Here is a 25,135-nt window from a genome sequence, read left to right as displayed (position 1 = left end):
CATTTCTCAGATATAAATAAGCAGGAATTTGATTTATATAACTTAAGCAAAATAACCAAAATTCTATTCAATACAAATTAATTAACATAAAAACTTGTTTATGGAAGATTAATAATAACAATGAGAACAGTCATTAGTGAAGACGAAACATGCTAATTATTCAATAATTTATTACTAAACAGATTTGATCAAACTGCAAACCTAGCTTAACGATAATAAACTTAATCATCGATCCAGCCTCCCGGGGGAATACGATAAGGGTGTGGATGGGTCGGACCTTGAGCAAAATCCCTTGGATACGGGTAGCCTTGTCTGGGCGGACCTTGATGATGGTATAAGCTAGCACCCGCTGGGGGGCCTATATCAGGACGACTGAAACCACCACCAGCCATCCTTCCATGGTTTGGTGCATCCAAAGAGAAGTTATATTTATCGATTGCTGAAACGGAATTTGTCGCTGCTCGATTGAAAACAGAAGTCGGATAGCTTTCAACACTTCCACCGAAAGACTGGTTCATGTAACCCATTGTTGAATCGGGATGACGTTGTGGTGGAGGATAACTAGTATCTCTTATATTTTTATACGTATCATGATGATAAGCATTCTCATAGTTTCCGGTTCCATAACTAGCCCTAGGATGATTATTAAGATGATCTCTAACATCCATATTTGAAGGGGACTCTTGATGCCTAAAAGGACGGTTCTCCAAGAGAGAAAGCCGTTCTCTTTCCCTTTCTCTTTCTCTTTCTCCATAATGACCGGAATCAAAGTGACCATGGCTAACGAGACCTACGGCCCTCAGTTCATTTTGAGCTGACCCTTGATACCTAGGAGTGTGACTTTCTGAGGAACGTCTTTCATCATAACGGGTAGGCTCAAATTGATTAATCTCCACATCTGAAGGAGATCTTAACATAATGACTTCGTCACGAGGTCTATCTAAAGAAGACCGTTGTCTTTTGTACTTGTGCAAGGACTCTGGCTCTCGCCTTATGTTTCTCACGACTCTTTGTCTCTTTTTCTTTGGGCCCTTCTTAGGTCTGCTATTTCCAAATACAACATGTACATTTTTGTCCATACTTCGATCCGCTCGAGCAGATCTCTTGTCCACATCGTTTCCTTCACTGACTGCCTTTTCATTTAGAGGTAAATGAGCATTAGGAGGATTAATGTCAACATTTGTTAAAGTCTGGTTTTGAATCTTGAATGAAGAATCACGACCTAGCTTCATCGTGAGTTTGTTCCTACCAAATAATAAAAACAAGCATGATTAAGGAGTAACGTAACGAAAAAAAAAAAAAAACAATATCCGCAGTACCACAATTGTATCCAAATCCTTCAAGAAAAAAAATTCAAAAAAACATCTAACTTTTACGAATTACAGATTTTAAAACTCTTCGTTAACACCGGGGAGGGCAAATAAAACCCGCGGACCAAATAAGAGATGACATTTCATTTACTGCATTATCCCAATACATTATCCCAATATCATTAAGTGGCTTCTCCTAGCAAGGAGTCGGTAGGTGGATGTACGCAGCCATTCCATTGTCAATTAAATATATTTTAAAAACAAACACTCCTTTGATTTTAATATTTTAGAAGATGAATAGGATGTGAGGCAACTAAATCTTCTAAAAAAAAATAACATGTGCGGCATCCTAAATTCTCAATTGAAGCCCAATTCAAGCTGCCAAAGACTCCAATTAAATCTCTCTAAGTCTAAGCTATCAGTACATACTCGTTTATTCTTTGAGTTTGCTATTGAAAGTTACATTTTGTGAGGGGAAATGTCATTTCAGTATAGCAACCTAAAGGAACACATTGAGTATATGATGGAACATAAAGACATCAACAGGCACTATCCCACTTTAAGCTATTAATAAAAAGACGGAGTTCTGAAACTCAACTCTCTTCGTTCTCCAGGCAGGTGTTGATGCTTCTCTGCAATTTCCATATGTTTACTAGTCCAATCTGGGCGGCTCCAGAGATAAAGGACAGGTGCCACAAGGTTCCAATCTTCCATTTGGTTGTCATTTATATCAACAGATCCAGGAAGATAAAAGGACTGAAAAACAAAAAAGGGATTCAAAAAAAAAAAAAAAAAAAAAGTTGCAGTTGGCTAAACAGACAAATACACACTTTCAGTTTACCTTTCCGGAAAGCTTATCGTCATACTCCCATATCAAATCATAGGCAGGTTTCTTTTTATCAAGCCTAAACACATAATAAGATAGCTAAACGAAACAAGGTAAATGATGGTAAAAACGCAGACAATAAAAATATGAAAGCAGACTAACCCCCCCGGGGTTCTCCCAAAAATATACCTTTCTGTTTCAGGGGGAACGATTAGGACAATCAGCTTCGGCTTAAACTGCAGGGCCTTGTTAATGAACTTGTTTGCCAGGTATGATTTAACTCCAAAAGGAGGATTTATCCCCATGATCTGCACCCAGCATAAAAGACAAATAAGAGCCAATCAAATCAGTATATGGCAAAAAATATCAAAACCATAATATCTCCTGCGTGATATATTCTCACCAACTTCGACCCATTCGGCAATTCACTAGGTTTTACAGTCAACCAATCTCTTGTCTCAAAGCAAAAATCATTCTGCAAGAGTGTTCATCAAAATTAACTTCACGGTTATCATTTCGATATCAAAGCACCAGATCAACTGATAAATACAATTCTGAAGGAAAATTTCAACAGCCAGATTGAGTCAACATGCCAAAACTAAGATGTCTAGTTACATAATAGAAGTCAGTGGGAACAAGATGGAGAAGACATTTGTAGGGGTCAGGTTGAAGGAGACCCGTGGGAACAAAATAGTTGTATGTTGACCACATGCTAAAATGAAAAAGGGAATAGAAAACAGCATGTTTAAGATTTTATCAGCCCTTACCAAAATACTTGCAGAAGTCAGAAAAATACATCAGCCAGTTCCAAAACTAGTCAGGTGCATTTGCAAAGCACCAGCTACTTCATCTCTTCAATATCTTTGGGTTTATTCTCTTACTCCACATTCCTCAAATCACATATTTCTCGCACTAATTATTTCAAATTAGTCTCTCGTTCTCTCTGCGCTACTCAATGTACTATCTGATTAAACACTAGTTTTTTTCCCTAAATCTAACAACACAAAATAACTCTACTTATTTTACTTCGAGATTTGAAATAACATTTTAACAGAAATTCCATGGTAAGTTGATGTAACAAGGCAGAAGCTACACTTTGATTCAAATTCAAATACGAGTGTCCGACTTGGGTATGGATCTCAGAGTCAAACTCAAAAGGTTCTGATTTCTAGGACTTAGGAGACATTTTATGAAGTTCCTAGTTTTCTAAGTTGGATTTGGAGAGATAAGAAATCAAAATTTATTTTTATAAATTCATGGAAAATTTTGCAACATAATATGGACTAAAACAGTATCAACAGAAAATGGTAAAGAGACAAGACTGAAACTTTTTGGTAAAGTAAAAACGTGACACGTACAGCCAAATGAGCTTAAATTGTTTCATTTCCAAAGCAAGAGAGAGAATAGATAGTTCTGTAAATTTCTCTCCTAAAACTTCTTTCCGCTCCTAAAATTTCAATTTTAAAAAGGAAAAAGAAAGTGATGAAGAAACCCACACAGCAGCTCACCATATTCATACTCCATCCTGTTGCTCCAAACCTCTTAGCATCCCCTCTCTCTCTCTCTCTCTCTCTCTCCTCTCTGCATTCCCTTTCTCTCCCTCTACTCTTTGCGTCTTTCAATCATCATCAAATTGAGATTTATGCTTGCCAATGATGGTCACTAAAAGAACTTTTTAATATCCCTTACCCTTGGTTTGGAGCCTGATTTCTAGATCTGTGATACTTTGATTTATAATAGAATCCATTTTCTCCCTGGAAAATCCGACTCATATTCAGCATCGAAAACCGAGTCGTGTCTACCGAGTCCGAGTTGGTGGCCGAATGCCAAGTCTGACAATTACAGGTATTAGGAGTTTAAAAAGTCAAGAGAATGTGAATATTGACGACTCAACTAATCCCACAGCCAACTCTAAATTGAAATATGTTGATGCATGAGCCAATTAACATGAATGATGAATATTAACATGGCTCTCACCTTTGTTTCTTTTCAATTGCAGCCTAGAGGAAGGGTAATCAGGATGACGAAGACTTATATCTCACATATCAAACACAACCTAGCCCCCTTGGCCCTTCCAAGACCACCTTCCCATCTACCCCTAGGTCCCTTACAGCTCCCATCAAACCGTTTTAACTGATGAAGTTACAGTTTACAACCAAATTAGTAAAGTACCCTAAGCATGCCCTTTCCCACCGTACCACTGTCAACCTGGACTCCCTCGTCTGAACTTACATTGCCTTAAAACAGCTTAACCCTATTCATCCTATCTGAAAGTTACTCCCATTAGTAAAGCATATCAAGAAATAGAGTAAAAAAAAAATTAACAGCTTATAGTTATATATGAGTCGAACCTTCGGCGGAAAAAGATCATAGTTTTTGTAGTTGCACTTTAACCCCCTACTTTCCAGATTTTGTTTCATAAGGCAACTGAAATCATTAGCTCCACAGCAGAAATCAACAATCTGTTCACAGCATTTTATCATACAACAAAGCATCAGTAATTTGGTGAATTAGATTTCATCAAATATCCAAGAGTCAAAACCAAATATTGGCTATTGCAATAGAATCGAGAAGGCTACATCTTAGATCTCCAGTAACACCTTTCTTCTGTAGAAACAAGTTTTAGTGAGATTATCATTTCTCAAGCAAGCCAATGCCAATTTGAAACACAATTTAACACAGTCAGTAGGGGAAGTAGGGCATCAAGACTAATTTTTATAATTTCCTGAAAAGAGGACGATCACGAACATGACCTCAACTCCTAGACAAGAAAACGAAAAAGTATTCCACACTTTGATTCCCTTCCATAATTTTCTAGATAAATTGAAAACATGTATTTCAAGAAAAACAGAGTCCACAAAATAGATTCGACAACACATACAATACTCTTTAAGAAACGAGCTAATCTCTGTCCAGCTCAGCACCATATTGGCAGTCCTAAATCATTTAACTTAAGTACACACAAAAAACCTTACAAGGCAGCCTAATGTCCTAACCCGAGATATTTTTCCTAGTGTTGACCAATGAATATTTGTTCAAACATGTTATCCAAAGCCACAATTACAGTTAATAACGTATAACAGGAGCACGTTTGCAATACAAAAGCCCTGAGTTTCAATCATTTCAACCTGCCCCTACATGGAAAATCTGCAGGTTACCTACCATATCCCGGAATACAACTCCTGGGAGTTTTCGTGAATAACTCAATCTAAGAGAAAAGGACTTTGACGAGGATAGCCCCATGAATCATAATCTCAATTCTTGAATCCAGCACCAAGTTTTAGCTTAAATAAACAAAGACTAGCTTCATAAATTTTAGTCATGTTCTAACAATTACATACAGAGTTTCAGTAATGAAATTCATGAAACATCTAATTAGAAATCTTTTTCCTAATCCAAAACAACAAGCTATGTTATAGAATATTATTAGTGTGTTGCGCATACTTTTTGAAGTTTTAGCTACTCCACATCATTTAGTACACCGAAAAACCAAGTAATTTATTCGGCTGGTTAAGTATCAAGTCGATGAACAAAAATGCTGCAGATAACAACCATTTTATGCAAAAAATGTCTGTAAACAAATTTAAATAAAAAAATTAATTGGAAAGAGTAACCACATAATGTTGTACAAGAATGGGCAATAGCCAAATAGTTGCATTTATTTCTTCAAGCACTTATTCTACATGAATAATGAGTAAAGAGAAATATTTGTTTCCTCGACAAAACAATATATGGCATATCTTTTCATAAGTGACATCATACTTGATACTTTGTCGGAATTTTAGTTCCTTTCCATAATCCATAACTGTGACACTACAACAATGCATAAACATAACAATACCCAAAATTAACAATCTAGTGTGACTTCAGTTATTGATTGGTATTTATACTCAAATACAACATAACTGACTAGTACTGATATGTGAATGAAAAACCACAAACGTAAAGTATACATAAAACATAATGGAAAAACTGAAAGCATCATAGTAAATGAAACTCATACCGTGTCACCTTCATTGGCATACCAATGCAATGTGTCAGCAACCTGCAAAGAGAACCAAAGATTTCAGAAAATTCATCAAGGCTGACAACGAATCAAGAGTAAACTACACCAAATATATCAAACTAGTCTCTTGAGAGACCGTCTCTTTGAGAGACGTATCTCAAGCGCAGTCCATAAAGATTTATTCCTACTTACTGTATTCTTAATGCCTATTTATATTATCCTTAATATTTACTTACCTTATTCTTAATGCCTACTTTGAATACCTTAAATGTCTACTTACATCAATCTTAATGCCTACTAACAATATTTTAAAAATTATATAATGGGTTGGCCCAATTAGAGAATGGTCTCTCACAAGAATCTGTGCATATCAAATTGTAAGAATAAAAAATCTATCATTGACAAAAATTCATTACACTCTTATCATAACCACATCTTTTCCTATAAAACATGAAAGATAATTTAGAGTTTATAAGTGGAATAATGACACAAGAAAATTCAAGAAGATATGTATAATTAAAAAAGCCAAGTTAATATTAAAGTGCAATGACAAAACCCAGGTTAATATCAAAAAAAGCCAAGTTAGAGTCAAGAGTAAAAACATCATGCACAAGGTTTCTGATACTGCTAAATTCACTTACCTTCTCACCCTTTTAAACTTATATATTACTAGTCAAGAAATAGTGAACTTATAAACAACAATTGACGTATATGAATTGACAATCCCAGAATTCTCAAGATACTGTATACTTAAGAAGGCTATTTTTTTTAAGGAAAAATTGTTAAAAACTACCTACAAAAAGTAGTCTTTTGTGAAAAACTACCTACAATAAATTTTTTTGTCAAAAACTACCTAAAAAATATAGTTTATTTGTCAAAGACTACCTAGTAACAGAAGATATCCATTTTCCGCTAAAACCAACGGGAACTATTATATTTAATGAGCAAAACAATTTTAAAAAAACAAAATTAGGGTAAATAAAATTAACCCCCTTTAGATCTTCAATCTCTAGCTTTCCCCTTCCCAACAAACAAAATAGCAGTAATCAATTGGCAATTTTCAACTTCAAATTTTGAATCACAAAAGATTCAATTAAGAGGTAGGAGAAGAGAACAAAATGAGCAAGTGTAAAAGAAGAAATAATAATAAGAATAAATGGTCTTGTATTGATAGTTGTTCATCTATTGGATGCGGAATGCATGTGCTGTTCATGGACATTCATAGTAGGTTTTGTTGAAGATGAAGGTTGAAAATGCTACTGATTTCTGGGAATGAAAGGGTGAGTTGAGGTTGAAAATGAAGTCATGTGCATATCACATGTTGGTCAATGTTAAAGATAACGGTCAATATCGTAGTCTTTGACAAATAAACTATATTTTTTAGGTAATTTTTGACGAAAAACTTTATTGTAGGTAGTTTTTCACAAAAGACCACTTTTTATAGGTAGTTTTTAACAATTTTTCTTATTTTTAAAAATGTTAAAATGGAATGGTGATTGGAACCATCAAAATTTTGCTTTAAGGATAGGGAAAGAAGAACCCGTTTTGAGTCTTTCAAAAAGGTGAGATGGTGAACAGAGAGCACCTTGTGTTATTATGATTAATCTTGCAAATGTTGCGAGAAGAAAACTGCATCTGAAGCTTGTTTTGTGCCCAGATGTTAAAAGAAGCTCCCACAGTAGGCGTTATCAAGAAACGAAAGTTTTAGATTACAAAGAATTAAATGAGGAGGAATATGCCAGTTTGTCCTGTCTCCCTGCACTCCTTTATGGCATTTATTGTAAGCCTTGTTAAGATGAGTTAAGTACAGATGTATTCTATAAAAATTGAGATGTGGCTTAGAAGAGAAGAAAAAAGTAGTAGTCTGCTTGCTGAAGTGCAAAAGACAGCTGTTGATGGCAATTCCGTGGTGCTCTCACAAAGAAATAAATTGATGGATTTTAAACAGTATGCTTCCGCAAATCCTCTCAGAAAGGCTTCAGGTCATTTTATTCTATAACTTCTATATGGCATCATTACCTTTGGGCAACACTTAATAGTTGTTGACGTAACAAATTGCTTCTTGGTAACTCAAGAACACAAGTTTTATTTTAATGCAGCTATTGTATGTGTCAAACGCTCTTGGAGGCTTTTCTAAAACTGCCCCCGGTCAACATTTATAATTGACGTAATTGTGACACTGAGTTGTGGGGATAAGGAAGGAGCCAGAGAAGACAGTGGAAGAAACACTAAAAAATATTTAAGAGTGGGAGAAACATTTCAGTAAAAGACAGATAAAGTAATAAAGGAAGCATCAATTTGGAACACCCAAAATGGTAATTGTAAACAGCAATTAGGAATGGAGGGAGTAATTTTTAGTTTACATATCACCCCAACAAAAAAGATACACTAATACTCAGAAAGCGTATAGAATTAAATTACAACAGACAGGAAAAAAAAAAAAAAAAAAAAAAAAAAAAAAAAAAAAAGCTCTTCCAAACTTAAATTTTGTTATTTTAGCTTCCTACAACACTCACTGTGCAGCAAGAACATAGACATTTTAGTTCAAATTTCGGTGCAAATGCATTTTACAAGGACCAGAAGAACTAAATGACAAGAACAGGTCAGTGTTAGGAAGTTAGCTTGGGCTAAATGACATTTAAGGTAAAGGTTAAATTTTGACCTCTAAGACCAACATTGAATGATGCAATTAGAGCTCATCTTAATGAACAAATTTAACAAGACAAATACCATGCTGCAGTAGCAATAACAGCAATTTCTCAGCCATCAAAATAGGGTAATGTACCTCCTTAAGCTTCTCAACCTTGGTAAAATGACGACCAAACGATGTATAGCGCATACCATGAAGGAAAGGAGCAAGGTAAACTCTGAGCTTGCCCTGCAATAAGGGGGGCAATACATAATCAATGTCAAAAGTATGTTCAGAACCAGAAAACCTGATTGTATTTCCAGCTAATCTACTACTCCCTTCGCGTCAGGCGGTTCCATTTATTGTTCCCCTAAAGAATGTTTCTTTTTATATTACAAAATTTGTAGACATGATTAGCCTTAGCCATCCTAATTTAAAAATTTTTTAATGCTTTTGTTCCCCACAAATTTTCCACTAACTTTATTTCAATAGTTTTTAGTTTTTGGTCTCCACATGTTTTCTCAACTTTATTTAACATTTTTTTATGGTTGTGGTGCTCATTTTTTTTCGCTAATTTTATTTTGTATATTTTTTAATACTTATAGTCCCCACTTTATCTCCATTAACTTTATAATTCAATAAGATAATATCTCTACCATTTCAAAATTTCAACTTTTCATCATTCCTGAGATAATTCCTTATGGGAAGGACAAATAGAAATTGAGGGAATATAAAACAACAAATGTTTCTTATCTTCGAAAAAAATTTTTTTTTTTTCCCTTTTTAGTATGAAAAATAAGTACAATAACAAACAATTGGATAATCAACTCTCACAATAAGCTAGCCAAACCAACAGCTACAAACAACTGAAACCTGACAACAGATGGCTATGTACTCATACATTATGGGGTATGATTTTTATTTAGCTAAATAATCTCTCAATCAAAACACTCATTAATTAACTTATTTCATTGATCTCATCAACAACCAAGTAGAACAAAACAATGTAGAAAGGTTTTACATATTGACTTTGGAAGGAAAAGGCGATGAGGTTAACTAGTAGAAAGACCATGGAGGAATAAGCGTATAACTAGAAGCATAGGCATGTGCAGTATATAACCTTGGGTAGCACGTGCTACCCATGATTTAAAACAATAAAAATTTTGAGAAGGAACTTCAGTCTTCACGTAGGCATGAGTAGAAAATAATAACTTTGTTACGTTGTTGATGGTTTTATCTCCCTTTTTTATATTATTGTGGCATTGCTTTCGGATTATTATTGTATTATAATGCTCGTACCAGTCAGTTTAAAGTAATGATTTTTTGGGTTGTTTAATTTACAAACAACATCCTACTGAAAATTTTAGAATTTATCTATTTATTTACTTCAATACATTGGTGCTTACCCCTAGATCCACCACTGATTAGAAGGCTCCTATGCAAAGATCTTAGACTTGAGCAACTAAATCAGTCGAACTGCTAATAAAGAATGTACCAAAAGGTTATAAATTGCATTGACCAAAGGAAGTTATCAACCATTCAGGCCATAAAAATAGAAACCTCGATATACTGATATACACATATAGCCCTTAAACATTAACAAATGGATCTTTGCTCCATTGCATGGTACATTCATCTTTTCGTGAGAGTGTTATCCACTAAAACGAGCAACTAATATTACAATTGGAGAAGTTTTACAAAAAGTTACTTTTGCTGATCAAGAATAAGAAATATACAAGCAAAAGTCAATGGACGAAATATGTCCAGGAAAGAGATTGTCAGGCTATACAACTAATTATAATCTGTATAACATTGGCAAAAATGTGAGTTTTTCATCCACTGTATTATTTGAAATTGCAATGACTAAATGAGCTACTATCATACTGGTTATCTCAGCCTAGTTATAAAGTACATCCTGCAACCCAATCACATTAATCCATTCAACGACCAACTATCCATTATCAAATTATTATAATCTATACTGTTAGCCCATAAGTCGTTTGGTGGAAACTTTAAAATCTGAAAAACCGAGCAGTGGATTTGATAAATGAAACAAGAATGATCCTGGAATAAAAAGAAAATAGAAGGCAAAAACCTCACATGAAGTATAAAAAGTTTGTCTACATAGCTACGCAACCATACCCTGAAATCTCAAAAGTAAGCAGGTAGAATGAAAAAACAACCCTAGACACCCATTCTAGACTCTAGAATTAGAGTTTTGTCATCCAAAAGGGTATTGACCAGTGAAAAAATACCCCAATATTACACCTATGACCACCAAAAACATAAATTTGTTAATCCAATCTAAAATTCTATCTGTGAAACACGATGATTGTGATGATCTATGGGCCTGAACCCAACAAACCTGGCCCGCTAGCCACTTTTAAGGTCTTAGAAACTTATGATTATTGAAATAAAAGGCGAAAAACCTTCAAAATAATGAGATTGGAAAGAGAAACCAACAGATGGAAGCATATTAGACGTAGTCTAGATAAGGTTTAAAAATCAAGTACAAGACAGGATAGAGGTAGAGGTAGATGACAGATGACATCTACAAGAATTGCAAAGCTCCCAGTCTCTTCTCTTTTCATAGAAATTGCGCAAGAATTTGTGACTGGCTAGTGACAAGTGGTAAAATGTTGTGAAACACAACTTGCTAAGTGGATTTTTTAGTGCGACGGAGAGTAGAATAGAGTGTCCCAAATATAGAGTTAACAAGATAAATGGAATATTTTTACGGGAGAGTCAAAAAGGACATAGTTTTTTGTATGAAATTTTAGCGCACTAGTAGTTACCATGTAGCAGCAGAGCCAAATATCTACCAAATTCGTCTTACACTTATATGCTTCCGTGTCACGCCTGGGCTAACCTGATAAGGTGAAAATACTACAACACCTTGGTAAGGAGCAAGAAGCCAAGATTATAAATTTGATGGCATCACTAAAAGGTGCTTTGAAGGTATAGCTAATTAGACAGAAAACGACCAACTTAGAGGCTTCGCTACAAAGGGCTTTAAAAAATTTACAAAAGATCTATAGGTGTTGCCTAATTTGCTGATCCCATAGCATATTGTGAACCAAAATATGCACATTCAAGGCCAACTTTCACAAAATTAACAAAACTATGTAGCAAATTGTATATTACTAACACTAGGATCTTCCATGGCTGAAGTCAAGCACTTTGGCATGAGCAACAAGCCAAAAATTGTTCTTCATTTGGCAAATAGATCATGCATTGTTCTACAAGAAGAAATTGTGTCTATTCTATGCAGATTTGTGTTTACCCTTCCTCGTATTAGATTGAAACCCCTTAAATTATCAATTAATTCATCTCTTATAAGTCATCTTAAACTATGGGTAGCTGGCCACAAAGTATGGTGTTCCACAATTATCAACTTTACACCAAATAGTAGAAAGGTTGCATCCAACTAAACTCTCTAATATTCCCTTGACCAATGACAAGTTTCATAGGCACTGCAAGATCTTATACTAACCAGAAGTAGAAAACTACATTAACTAAGCAAAACCAAAATTAAAGGTCAGTAACCAATCAAAAGCCATACTCATTGTTGAGAACGATTATAGTAGAAACACTTATTTGCTCTTAAGTACCTCAATGCGTAGAAGATCAGAGAACATAGTACGAAAGCAATACATAACACAACTTGTGAAAATTACCTTCCAATTGGCCATTTGAATCACGACCTTTCGCCCACAAATATTATTGGCGTCTTCTTCATAGCCTGCAGCTAGTTTTTTACTAGCTGCACGAACAGCCTACATAATACATGTGAAGCTAGATAAATGAGAACATCATATGGCATAATCCATCAAACAATGGGCGTGTTTGGCTAATGGCTTATAGCTGATACTGAACAACTGTTTTCTTGTTCAAAGATAGCTTGATCAAATATAGTTGATTCCTAGCAATAAGTTATCTCAACCAACTAATTTCCAAACACTAGCATACACTAGCATTAGATGGTTTGATCACCCAGCCATCTATTTGTGTCTAAATAAGTTAATATTGTCCAATAAGTAATTTTTACCATACATCCCCAATATCCAAACTACCTCCATCATCCAAGGAAATACTACTTTTTATCCACATACATGCTCCAATAAAAGAATCAAACAACAAAAATATCAATTAATGTAGCATGCTATAATATCATAGCATCACATATAACTCAGTTATGATGTCAACAAATGATACCTCGCAAGAAGCGTCTACTTTCCCCATTGTAATGCTCTTACAGGAATCGGTTTTCTGCTGATATGAACGACTAGAAATTGATTTTTCATGTTTGGCAATGATATCATCTAAAGTTATTATAGATGAAGCTTCATTTATCAAATCCAGAATCCTACAATGCAATACCAAATAAAAAACTTATGATCAAAAAACTTGCAAAAAAAAAATTCAGTTAAAAGAAGATACATAAGATATTTGAAGAAGCTAAATAAAAAAGAATCTGCAGATCCTACACCAGATATGAACTTTACCTTCTTTCTGAATCAGAATCTAACTGTGGTTCAGGTGTCTTGACTCCAATTTTACTTGTTTGGATAGATTCAACTTCCTCAGGTTTCTCAATACTGATAGGACTGACCACACTCAACTGTCGAGAATACTTGCGCTCATCAGTTTTGACCAAAACTGACTTCTTTTCAGGGGCCAACTTTTTGGATGTATTGCTTCTTTGCAGTTTAGGGATTCTTATGGCAATCTTTTTATCTGGATCACTGTCATTAATAGCTTTCTTCCTGGACTCCGAAGTAGGCACCGCCTGAGATGGAGCCCTCAAAGAAGGCGTTAACTTTTTGGGTGCAACAGTAGAAGCTGCATTATCCTTTTTAAACTTGCTAGGAAAAATGATATGATCTCTGGCAGGAGTCCCTAAATCATCCAAAATCTCATGCTTTCTGTGCATAATAGATAAAACTTAGTTGTCTGAAGAAACATTTAACAATAAGCATAACATGTATTTTCAAAAATATGCGTGATTGGCAACATAAACTTCAATTTCACTTACAAGCAATATATCAAGATACGGTCTACCAATAGACCTTCCCAAGCCCTTTGATTAATGTTGGCATCTTCATCTTCTTCGAAAGCAATGTCCCTGGAACACAAAGAAACCAAGTGACAACCTAAAACAACTCGTATAAAAAGATCTTGAATTTTACAATAAAACTTACTTGGGTAAACATTTTTTATGATATGCCTTTGGACAACGTCTGCAAACTGCCATTTGCATTTCAGGGTTGGTCTTATCTTCTCCTTGTTTACATTTGAAACAGATATGCAGGGGGCAAGTAAATGACTCTCCAAAAAGAATCTTATTTGCAAGTTCTTCAACAGCAGCAGTCGTAGCATCTTTAACACATAACCGTTTTGCAACACATAGAGGATGATAGAAGTACCCACAGGTTGCATTAACACATTGAAAAACCTGATAAAAGAAAAAGTTGTTTTGTGACACATTGTACCATAGAATAGTTGTTTTGCACAAATAATAGATTCATGCAGCAAATTGTAACCAGTTTAGGACATACTGGCTTACGACACAGAAAAGCTCAACTGTCGACGCAGTAAATTTAGTTCTACCGCATAAAATTGCAAGAAACACCTTTTATACAGGATACTAGAAAATATTGAGGAAAAGGATTGGCCAAAGGGATTTTAAAAAAACACAGCAAAAATCATCTAAATTCTAGGGTGCTCAATACGTCTAACCAAAGTTGTATTTATGTATAATTACAAAAATTTGGGATAAGTTCATAAAATTACCTTTCATAACGAAAATTTCAAAGGAATTACAAAGTTCTAGGGTGCTCAATACGTCTGACAAAATTACCTTGTATAACGAAAATTACCTTTTATAACGAAAATTTCAAAGGAATTACCTTTTATGTAAAATTACAAAGTTGTATTTATAACGAAAACATCATCTAAATTCTAGGGTGCTCAATACATCTGACCAAAGTTCTAACTTCTAAAAGAAATTTTCTATAAAGGGTACTTTTGTGAAAAACATATCAAAGGAAGTTTACAGAAAAACATTTGCTTCAAAAGGTAGATTCTTGAATTTTTTTTTCAAATAAAGTAAAAGCAAACCTAATGAGCCAAATTCAACAAAACCAAAATTTTCAAGTTAGAGAAATCCACATCCATGGGTGTTGGATAGTGGCTCCATTGGCACAAGAAAATTGATAGTGTGCAACCTTTCTCTTCTATACATTCTTAAACACTAGAGGATCTTTTTACAGTATGTGCATTAGCTTTTTAAAGCATAAAAAATACAAAACAAACAATGCATCAATACGTGGGACCAGGAACTTGAGGAACATTAAGCATACATACAGAAAAGGATGAGCAAGAAGCATAAAAAAAAATGCTTTTATAGCTCACTGAAAAAATCTGCATGAACAGGACGCAACAGAAAATAATTATAGCTTACTGAAACATGCTTTGTTTGTGCTTGTTCAAAGCTAAATGATCTCATCAAATTTATACCTTAGCACCAGCCTGTTTATCGGAAGAGTCTAACCTCCCACAGCCAAAGCACTGATGTTGCTTTAACTGGCAATTTTCACACTTGAAGTAAGGCATAGCCTGCAAAATAACAATACAATGAAGTTTAATGTGGAACAGGAAGCATAGATAACAAGTTAAACAAAGAGAACTCCTAGTTCATTGGACTGCAAGAGAAAGAAGAAAAGTAGCAACACCTGCACTTCTTTCTCAGTAAAACCAAGAGAAGAGCACTGAGAAGGTTTGCCCGCTCTTAAGGTAGCATGAAAGGATCTCATGCAACTTCCTTCACAACTACATCCAGGAAAGAAAAATCACAAAAATTCAATAAAAATATCAGAAGGAACTAAAGCAAGTAAATCTGTCCTCGAGGGAATCGTAGGCATTAGTGTAAGATGTGTGGGGACCTAGATATTGGAACATTAAGTACCAAATATTTAGAGTTAATGGATGTTCTTAGAAAATACCGAATAGATGTGTGTATTCAAGAGACAAGGTTAAAGGGACAGTCATCGAGGGAAATAAATGGGTATAATCTATGGTGTTCGGGCATGGACAGCAAATGCAATGGGGTTAGGATCCTAATATCAACTAAATTTAAAAACAATGTGGTATAAGTGCAGAGGTGTAATGATAGGTTTATGTAGGTTAGAATGGTGGTAGGAGAGGAGGTGCATTCGTTTTTAAGTGCTATGGGCCACAACTTAGGTTAGAAGAACAAGAGAGGCGAGAGTTTTGGGATTGCCAGGCTAAACTTGAGGAGATCCGAATGATGAAAAGTCTTTCTAGAAGTGGATTTTAATGAACATATAGGAAGAGGAAGAGAGGTAGACAATAATAATTTGGTGCATGGAGGATTGGGTTATGGCATGAGGAACGGAAGTGGAGGGCAATTACTAAAATTTGCGTCCGCACACGACCTGGGGATCACATACTTCTTCTTTAGAAGGAGCGAAGAACACTTGATCACGTAAAAGAGTGGAGGTCATACTACTCAAATCGATTATGTTTTGGTACGTGGAAGGGAACACGCCACGTCCCAAGATTGTAAGAATCTACCGAGAATGAAGTCTGCATCTCAATACAGATTATAAGGGTTCATATTCGAGATAAGAAAAAGAAAAATGGTTAACAAAAAGAAGCATAAGAAAAAGATTCTATGGGGAAGCCTGAAAGGGATTCAGCTAGATAAGATCAATTCGATAAGTTTTCCAAAGTGTGGAATATGCTAATCAAGTGTGGGAAAGCATGGCTGAAAACATTAGCCATATTGCGAAAGAGACTCCTGGGGTGGTTTCGACAGGTAAGATAAAAGGAGTACAAGAAATCATGGTGGTGGAATGCGTTAGTGCAAAATAAGATAAAAGATAAATATAAAATACTTAAGGAGCTCATGGTTTGCACAGATGAAGAGGATCTCCTAATTAAGAGAGATAGATATAAAGAAGCTAGACGTACGTCAAAGATGGCAGTAGCTGAGGAAAAATGATCAGCGTGTGAAAACTTTTATAAGAAGTTAGACACAAAAGAAGGAAAGAGGTGTACAGTTTGTAAAGGAGGAACATAGAGGCAGTTAAGTACATAAAGAATGATGATGGACGAGTTTTATTAAGGCTTGAGAACATTAAGATAAGGTGGTAAAAATAGTATTTACAATTGTTTAATAGAGCAAGAGACTCAAAAGAGATAAGAACACAAACTAAATTTGCAAGATTGCTAAAAATATGGTCCTCGCAATAAGATAACAAAAAAAGATGTGAAAGATGCCCAAGCTAGGGCAGTCGACCCAAATAATATTCCTAATGAGGTGTGTTGTTGTTTAGGCGAAAAGGGTGTTTTGTGGTTAACATACTTTTTTAACATTATTTTGAAGAAAACTAGGATGCCAAAGGCATAGAGAGGCGGCACATCTATTCTACTATATCAAAATCAAGGCAATCAATCATGTGGAAAATATAGAGAGATCAAACTTCTTTGCCACACGATGAAACAGTGGAAGAGAGTAACAGAGAGAAGGCTCAGGCAAGAAACAACAATCAAAGAAAATCAATTTGGGTTCATGCAAAGTCGATCCACTGCTGAAACTATTCACGTTATGATAAGGTTGATAGAGAAATATAGGAAATGAAAGAAGGATTTGCATATAGTGTTCATTAATCTAGAAAATGCATATGATAGCGTACCAAGGACCATTATATGGGATAGCCTCAAGGATAAAAGAATATCGTTGAAGTATATTTAAGTAATACAAGATATGTATGACGAAGACACGACTAGCATTCAATCATCGGTAGAAGTGCGATTTGCACCAAGAATTGGCCCTTAGCCCTTTCTTATTTTCTATAATACTTGATGAGTTATCCAAATAAATTTTTGGAAGTGTTCCTTGGTGCATGCTATTCACTAACAATATTTTGCTCATAGTCGAGACTAGTGCAGAAGCCAAGAATAAGTCACTCAAAACAAATACTTACAGTGCAAGTGACCGTTAGAGAAGATGTTGCAAGTAATACAAGTTTAAAATTTTAAGATCAGTAATCCTGAGTAATGGAGAGATTGATGAAGATGTAATACATCAAATTCAAGTTGGATGGCTTAAATGAAGAGCAACCACTAGGATGCTATGTGATAAGATTTTCTTGACTAGATTAAAACGTAAATTTTATGGGATAGAGTGTTGGACAGTTAAGAAGATATATGAGCATAAAATAAATATAGCAGAGATACGAATGTTAAGTTGGATGTGTAGACACAACAAGATGAATAAAATTAAAAACCAAGTTTTGCGAAAGGCGAGTTGATGGTTTTGATATATGTAAAGAAAGCCCATTAACACGCCTAAAGCATCAAGGTTGATGGAAAGATAAGTCACAGTAGACCTAATAAAATGTGGGATGAGCAAATTAGGAATAACATGAACAAGTTGCACCTCTCTGAGGACTTGATTAGGGATAAAACTAATTCAAGACGTTGTATTTGTGTCCTAGACCTTGAATAGTCACTACGCCTACACTTATGTCACATATTCCTAGTTTATTTTTCTGCCCTTTATGATAGCTTTTATATTACTTTGGTCATATTATTAGCCTTGATTTTTATCTTTCATTGTCTCGTCATTTTTTGTTTGCTTTCCTTTGCAGGTCTTTTTCGAGTCGAGAGACTCTTTTGCTACATCTTCCTTTATGGTATGGTTTGTCGTCTTTCATCCCTTTCCAAACCCTGATCATAGTATCTAAGCGGGTACATTGGGTATGATGATGATGACAACTTACGTAAAATATTCATGAATTTTCTCCAACAATGTTAAAGCCATGATCCCAAGAACCTCTTACAAAAGACTATTCAACCCGACTTAATATTAACAATAATATCTAATACCAATTCACAACTAACAAATAAAAAAATCAATTCCAAATGATCATCTACATATATTCTCCTTTTTTGTTGAAAAAATATTCTCCACCATTTATTCAAAAATTAGTCATGCATTAGCAAATTTCAATTTTTCATCTCATTCTTCACTCTTGTTATCAAAATCATTTTATGCCTACTTCTTTCTCTTCTAATATCATCAAAATTTCAACCCGTTTGATTCTATTAATAGGTTTGTTCCTTTTATTCCAAAACCCAGATCCAAGTGACATTTCATGTCTGTGACTAGGTACTAGGTCCACGGTCAAATGGTCAAATCACAATGCAAGGAGCATGACAAGATATAAGAAAATTCAATGCCAATTGTAGAAAGACAGAACAGAAAGCTGCAAATCCTCACACATAAAGACAAACTGGCAGTCTATGTGTACATATCGCACTCCAACAGTCCAACATTTAATAATTATATATATTAGCATACCACAATAAGGGACCCCCTTCATCACAAATGGAACAAACTGAATCGAAAGACTCTTCTTCACCATCTTCTTCGTCAGCTGAACCACCTCGCTCACCACCAGAACCATCATCGTCATCACTAGCATCATCTTCGAGATCATCAAACGAATAATTGTCATCATCAACCACAAAATCACTTTTCCCTTTATTTAAAACATCCTGTGTAACCAACAATGGACACATATTACCATAATCAGCTATCAGTGCAAGCAAGAAATAAAGAATTACAAGTGTGGTAACAAACCTCATCAGCTTTCTGCATCTTTTGTGGGTATCTTTGCAATAATGTCACTAAATGCTGCCCATAGCCATGTCTTTGTTATTAGACAAAAGAAAGAAAACATGATGTACAATTTTAAACAAAGATCATGAAGTAAAAAATAAAAAGGATCTTTTTACCAGATAATCTCAACCGTCCAAGTCTACCATACATTTCTATGGTATCTCCCTAAAATAGTACATGGTGATCACCAACCAGTTAGCATTTAAATTTTCTTTTGAGTGTTGCCATTCCTCTCCTCCCATTCTCAAACAGGAAAAAGTCTCCCTCTCAACACTCCCCTGCTCTTGCCAAGATATGAACCCACACCAACCCCTCTCCCCTTTTAACATTTGTCAAATACAACATGTTCCCACCTAGGCGGAATTTGACGTACAAACCTTACCCTTGTAATATCAAAGAAAGTTTTTTTAATTAAGTGCAAATGATTCATACACCATTTACTATAATCCATTATCTCTTAAATCAAAGAACTCTAAATCATTAGCCCTACCGAAAATAGATATAGAAGTTATTGAGCTCGAAAGCAACTGAATATTGCCACTGCATCATAAGAATAACCACGAGAAAAGTCTAATTTTACACAACCAGCATACCTTAGATTCTTTTAATGACTCATCCTGTTTCATAACTTGCTCAATCAACTCCTTGTGATGTAACAGATCCCTCACAGAAGGGATGACATCGTACAAGCTACAAATCAAACAAAACTATGAAAAAATATATCCAAACACACAAAATTGAGGAGTGTCAAATTCACCCTTAGATACCTAAAAATGTTCGACAACTTCTTCCAAATACGCTTCCAAGGCATTTCTGGGGTTTTTTTCGCTAAGTGAAGAAAATTCACAGTTACTAAAACCGTCCTAACATATTCCTCAAAACTTGTCCTTGGCTTTTGAAGTTTAATCCAATTATTGTCCTTACAAAGAACAGAAATCTCGGGTTTTGCTCCCGAAATATCAAACCTCCAAGCTTTCACAGGCTTAAAGATTTTTTCCAGCCCATCATTTGCATTACCACGAACGTATATTTTCTTTTGGGTGTTTATCGTCGTCTCAGCTGTGTTCCAACAAAAAGGCAGAACAGAAAATGAAATTGGCCCTTCGGTATCATCTTCAAAGTAATAGTTTGTCACCCACTCCGGCAAATCCTCTATCTCATCATCAGAATTCGCCATTTTCTTCTTCAATAAACAATATCTATTTGACCAAGATGACATGCAAAAAACACGGAATCAAGAAAAATGTACCCTAATTCAAAAAAATTATAAATTTTTTTAAAAAAATTTATCAAATTATACAAAGCCCTGATAACAAGGTAAAAAAAATTAGATTGCTACACCCAAATATGGTAATTAAAAACCCTAATCAACAAATTAATTATCTCCCGATAACCCGATACTCTAAAAAATCAACAAATTAAGCATACAACTATTGAATTATTATTGAGAAAGTAGGGTAAGAAAAATAAAAATCTTTCCCACGCTATAGATGAATGAAAAAAGATATTTACAAAGTAAAACAACCTCAGAAGGTTGAGAAGGCTGTGAAGACTGTGACTGTGCTTTCACCATAATGCCCTTCCTAATTGCAGTGGTCGTTGGAATTTTTTAGTGGAAGCTTTAGAGGACTTAGAAGAAATAGTCAAAGGTATTTGGCTAGGGGTTTCACTTGTTTGTAATGATGAATCATTAATGGGGTGTTTTCAACAGTTTTCAATGGTGACTTCACTTCTATGTCATGCCACTTATACTGCGTAACACTCAACACAGCAATGTCATGTTGAACCTCATTATATTCACTCACGGGGAACATGATATCAAACTCTTGCAAATCCCTTCTCCTAATTGGCAATTTCTCTCTTGCAAGAATGGTTTTAAGTGGTACAGGGTTCTGTGACGCTTGCAAATCCCTAAGACTCCTAACCGATTTCATGAGACTACTTTCCTCTTCAAGTGCACCAACCCAAATAAAAATCAATTCTTTGTCATTGAATCTCTCAAACATGGTCATTAGGTCTTGATCACAATTCAGTTTAACATGATTCATCTTCCAAACATACCAAATGAGGGATTTTCAGGTATAAGCTTGTTAATTTTAATGCACTCATCTTCCCAATCCATTACCAAATCCAGCAAAGTTACTTAATCCTTACCATCTACATCCAAGTCTACTTCAACACACAACCATTTAAAACGTAAGACTACATGTTCAGGCATTCTGCATTTTCTGAAAAGAACTGTAAGAAAATAGGGAAGAAAAACAAAACAAAAGGCCCTAATTTATTATTGAATTCAACCTTCAAGTTCGTTGACAATTTTGGGAAGAAACAAAAAAAAGGCCCTAATTCCAATCAACAAATCAACAATTCCAATAAACCTATTAATTTGGGAAGAAACACAAAACAAAAAGCCCTAATTTATTATTGAATTCAACCTTCAAGTTCATTGACAATTTTGGGAAGAAACACAAAAAAAAATAAAAAATAAAATAAACCCTAATTCCAATCAACAAATCAAACATGACGGAATCCAATCAACAAATCGACAATTCCAATCAACCTATCAATTTAGGGAAGAAACACAAAAAAAAGCCCTAATTTATTTTTGAAACCCTAGTTTTTCGGATTCAAGAGGGAAATTCGCTAGTAGTAGTTCGCAGCTAAACACAAAAAAAGCCCTAATTTCGCTAGATTTCGAATAAAAAGGGAACTATTCAAGAAGCCATACCTGTGTTGGATATTGCTTGTAGAATTCGAAGAAGGAGGGAGATGGTGAAGGACAGTTCGCAGCTTCAGGAAGGAGATGGTGAAAGACGGTGTCGCAGGAGTGGAATTCGAAATTAGATGGGTGACATGCTTTGACATCTATTTTAACGGTCAAACAAACGTTTTTACGTGTTTAAGGCTACGAAAAACATAAATGCAAATGTTAGATGTTACTATTTGGAAAATCTTACAAAAATTTACTATTCGCGTTTAATGAAAGTTCGATGCTACCATGTCGAATTTTCCTTAAATGAATAATAAAATATACTAACCTCGAGAAAACGCCTCGAGAATTCTGTGCACGAAGAAAGTTGAGGAGAGGAGAGAAAAGAGAGGTGACAGTAGCAACTAAAAAATAATGAAATTACGATTTACGACTCGAATACTCTGTTATTGGGAAAATTAAATTAGGACCTTATTTAGTTTTGGTATTAATTATTTATTTATTTTATTTTTATTTATTAAAAATTAAAAATAGAGTTAAAGTTTAATAAATATGAGATATAGCCACTATATATCAAATAATGAAGCATACTAATTCCATCTCATCAGGTTTCAGTCAGAGAAGTCTATCGGCTTCAAACACCAAGTTATATCCTACACAATTCAATATGGGGTTAGAAACAAAATTTCTACTAATACCGGGTGCAAAATACACATATTTTAGGATTAAATGATTTCTCGATGTAAATAGAAGTTTTACTTGTCCTTTGCCGTAGATTTTAATTGAAGAATTATATCCAATGTAAAGACTTTCTCCATCCACAACTTTATGTAAAGATGTGAACGTTTGTTTATTGTTACAAACATATTTTGAAACTTCGAACCAATCCACCAAAACATGTGATCATGTCGCACAACATTCATATTAGAATATATGGAAGAAAAAATCAAACCAAAATCAATTCTGCAAGATTACCTTTAGTAGGATGATCCTTATTTGATGAAGCATGCCTTGCCTTCAAGTTCTTTTGTTTGTTCTCGAACACAAAGTACTAGTGGAAAAAGTCCTATTTGTATCTATGGTTTAAGGCTATTTGTATTTTATATTGTGGGTTATTAATAAGAGGTTACAAATAACACATTATTCGTACCTTTTGAAAACCAAAGATTATTTGTATCGTTTGTTTCAAACAAATGATACAAATAATATTTTTAAATAATAGTAATTATACAAATAATTTATTTGTTATTTTATTTTTTACTAAGGTTTAGACCAAAGTCATTAATATGTTTTTTCTTCACAATTTGAATATTTGTGAACTTTATGTTTGATTGGAATTTTTTATTAGCCTTAATTTATGGATTAAAGGTTGTATGTATATTTTACAACTACTTTTGTGAGAGACTGTCTCTCAAAGAGACGACCTCAAAACAAAAAGCCCACATTTTTATTTTCTCTTTAATTTTGTATTAATTGGGATATTTAACCAATATATCTAATACGTCTCTCGGAGAGACCGTCTCTCACAACAATTTGTGTAAACTTTTTGTAATTGTTATAATAGTTCAAGGTGGACACACTACAATAAAACTAACTTTTCGCATCATAGGATTTAGTGATATTTAAAAAAATGTCATTGATTTATATTTTTAGTGTATTAAGTTTCACTATAAAGTGATTTAATGACACTTTATTTGGCCTTTAGTGACATATGTAATTTTTGCTATAGCCTATAGCGACATTAATGAGAAATGTCACTAAATCCTATATCGCGGAATGCTTTAGTATGATTTTTTATTATGCTGCTAAAGAGGCTAATAAATGTCCCTAAATCCACTATATATATACCATTAAAGAAGGAGTATATAATGTTGTAGTGATAACTCATTAAAGGAGGAGTGTGAGTCATTACTAAAACTAAAAAATGAGTCCATTTGATAGGATAAACTAAAAAGAAAAATTAGGTAAATTTCGTAAGACAAAAAAAAATTGGTCAAATTCATTGTGATGAACTTAAATTTCGTAAGTACTTACTAGTACAAATAGTAGTTTTTCTCTTATTAATACTTTCCTATGCACTATAAAAAAGTGAAATTGTTGAATATATGTTCCTTAAATCTAGTGAAATCCAGTATTGTAAATTTTACTTATGCTAATAAATTGCAACAATAAAATTTTAGTTATTTTAGTAGTTAAATTTTTTTTTTTATTTTTATGCAAAATTTGATTGTTGCAACTAGCAGGGAGGTATTACTATAAGTAAAGAATACGATGTTGAATTTCATTAGCTTTGAGTAACATATTTTCATCATTTCTAACACATTTTTATAGTACATAGGAGAATATAATTAAGAGAAAAACTACTTCTTCTAGTAAGTACTTATAATTATTACGAATAAATGTCTGCACCAAAAAGCTTATTAAATTTTTTTTCATTACATAATAAATATAACGTAAAGCATATTTAAAATAATAAATAATGTAAATATTACTTTTATAGCAATAACATAACTTGATATTTTGTTGAATACTTATATGATATTTTTCTTAGAAGAAATCAAATTTTTTAGGGTAGGGAGAAGAAATTTTTGAGAGAGTGAGGTATGTTTGGTTGTAGAATTCGAGGGTAATTGAGGGAAAAGGGTGGAAAAGGGTGGAAAAGGACGGCGATTGGGAAATTGTAAATATAAAATTCCGACTACCCACCGACTGAATACCGACCAACCCTCCTCCTCCAAATATTCCGACTAAATATCGACTACATTGGGCAGTCAAAAATTTCTGATTATCTTTTCAGTCGGATTTTCCAACAATTTTGGGCTAGTAGGAATTTTGTCGGAGTGTCCGACTGACTACAGTTAGTCGGTAAGTTAGACAGAAATTTTCGATTGTTTCCGATTAGTCGGTGATTTAGTCGGAATTTCACCGTTTTTTTTGTAGTGG

General features: G+C 34.2%; 1 protein-coding gene across 3 annotated transcripts; it reads right to left on the bottom strand.

The window, feature by feature from the left end:
* Positions 1–13: 13 nt before the first annotated feature.
* LOC130808060 (protein ENHANCED DOWNY MILDEW 2-like) lies at positions 14–23,310 on the bottom strand. 3 transcript variants are annotated; one of them, XM_057673506.1, is made up of 21 exons: positions 23,168–23,310; positions 22,211–22,387; positions 20,250–20,681; positions 20,076–20,172; positions 19,444–19,497; positions 19,162–19,358; positions 15,506–15,602; positions 15,291–15,389; positions 13,973–14,226; positions 13,807–13,896; positions 13,277–13,696; positions 12,987–13,137; positions 12,449–12,547; positions 8,928–9,020; positions 6,140–6,181; positions 4,488–4,598; positions 2,540–2,611; positions 2,326–2,444; positions 2,152–2,215; positions 1,909–2,066; positions 14–1,245 (listed from the first exon to the last, which is right to left on the bottom strand). In XM_057673506.1, exons 2-21 carry the CDS (start codon positions 22,345–22,347, stop codon positions 222–224), a joined length of 3,810 nt encoding a protein of 1,269 aa, XP_057529489.1. In that variant the 5' UTR covers positions 22,348–22,387; positions 23,168–23,310; the 3' UTR covers positions 14–221. The 3 variants fall into 3 exon arrangements, with proteins under 3 accessions (XP_057529489.1, XP_057529488.1, XP_057529490.1); XM_057673505.1 differs by having other exon boundaries at positions 22,211–22,347; positions 23,168–23,267; XM_057673507.1 differs by lacking the exons at positions 20,250–20,681; positions 22,211–22,387; positions 23,168–23,310 and having other exon boundaries at positions 19,444–19,513; positions 20,076–20,142.
* Positions 23,311–25,135: the final 1,825 nt, after the last annotated feature.

The sequence above is a fragment of the Amaranthus tricolor genome, chromosome 3 (assembly GCF_026212465.1).
Source record: "Amaranthus tricolor cultivar Red isolate AtriRed21 chromosome 3, ASM2621246v1, whole genome shotgun sequence".
NCBI lineage: Eukaryota > Viridiplantae > Streptophyta > Magnoliopsida > Caryophyllales > Amaranthaceae > Amaranthus > Amaranthus tricolor.
This window is presented reverse-complemented; position numbering and strand designations above follow the sequence as displayed.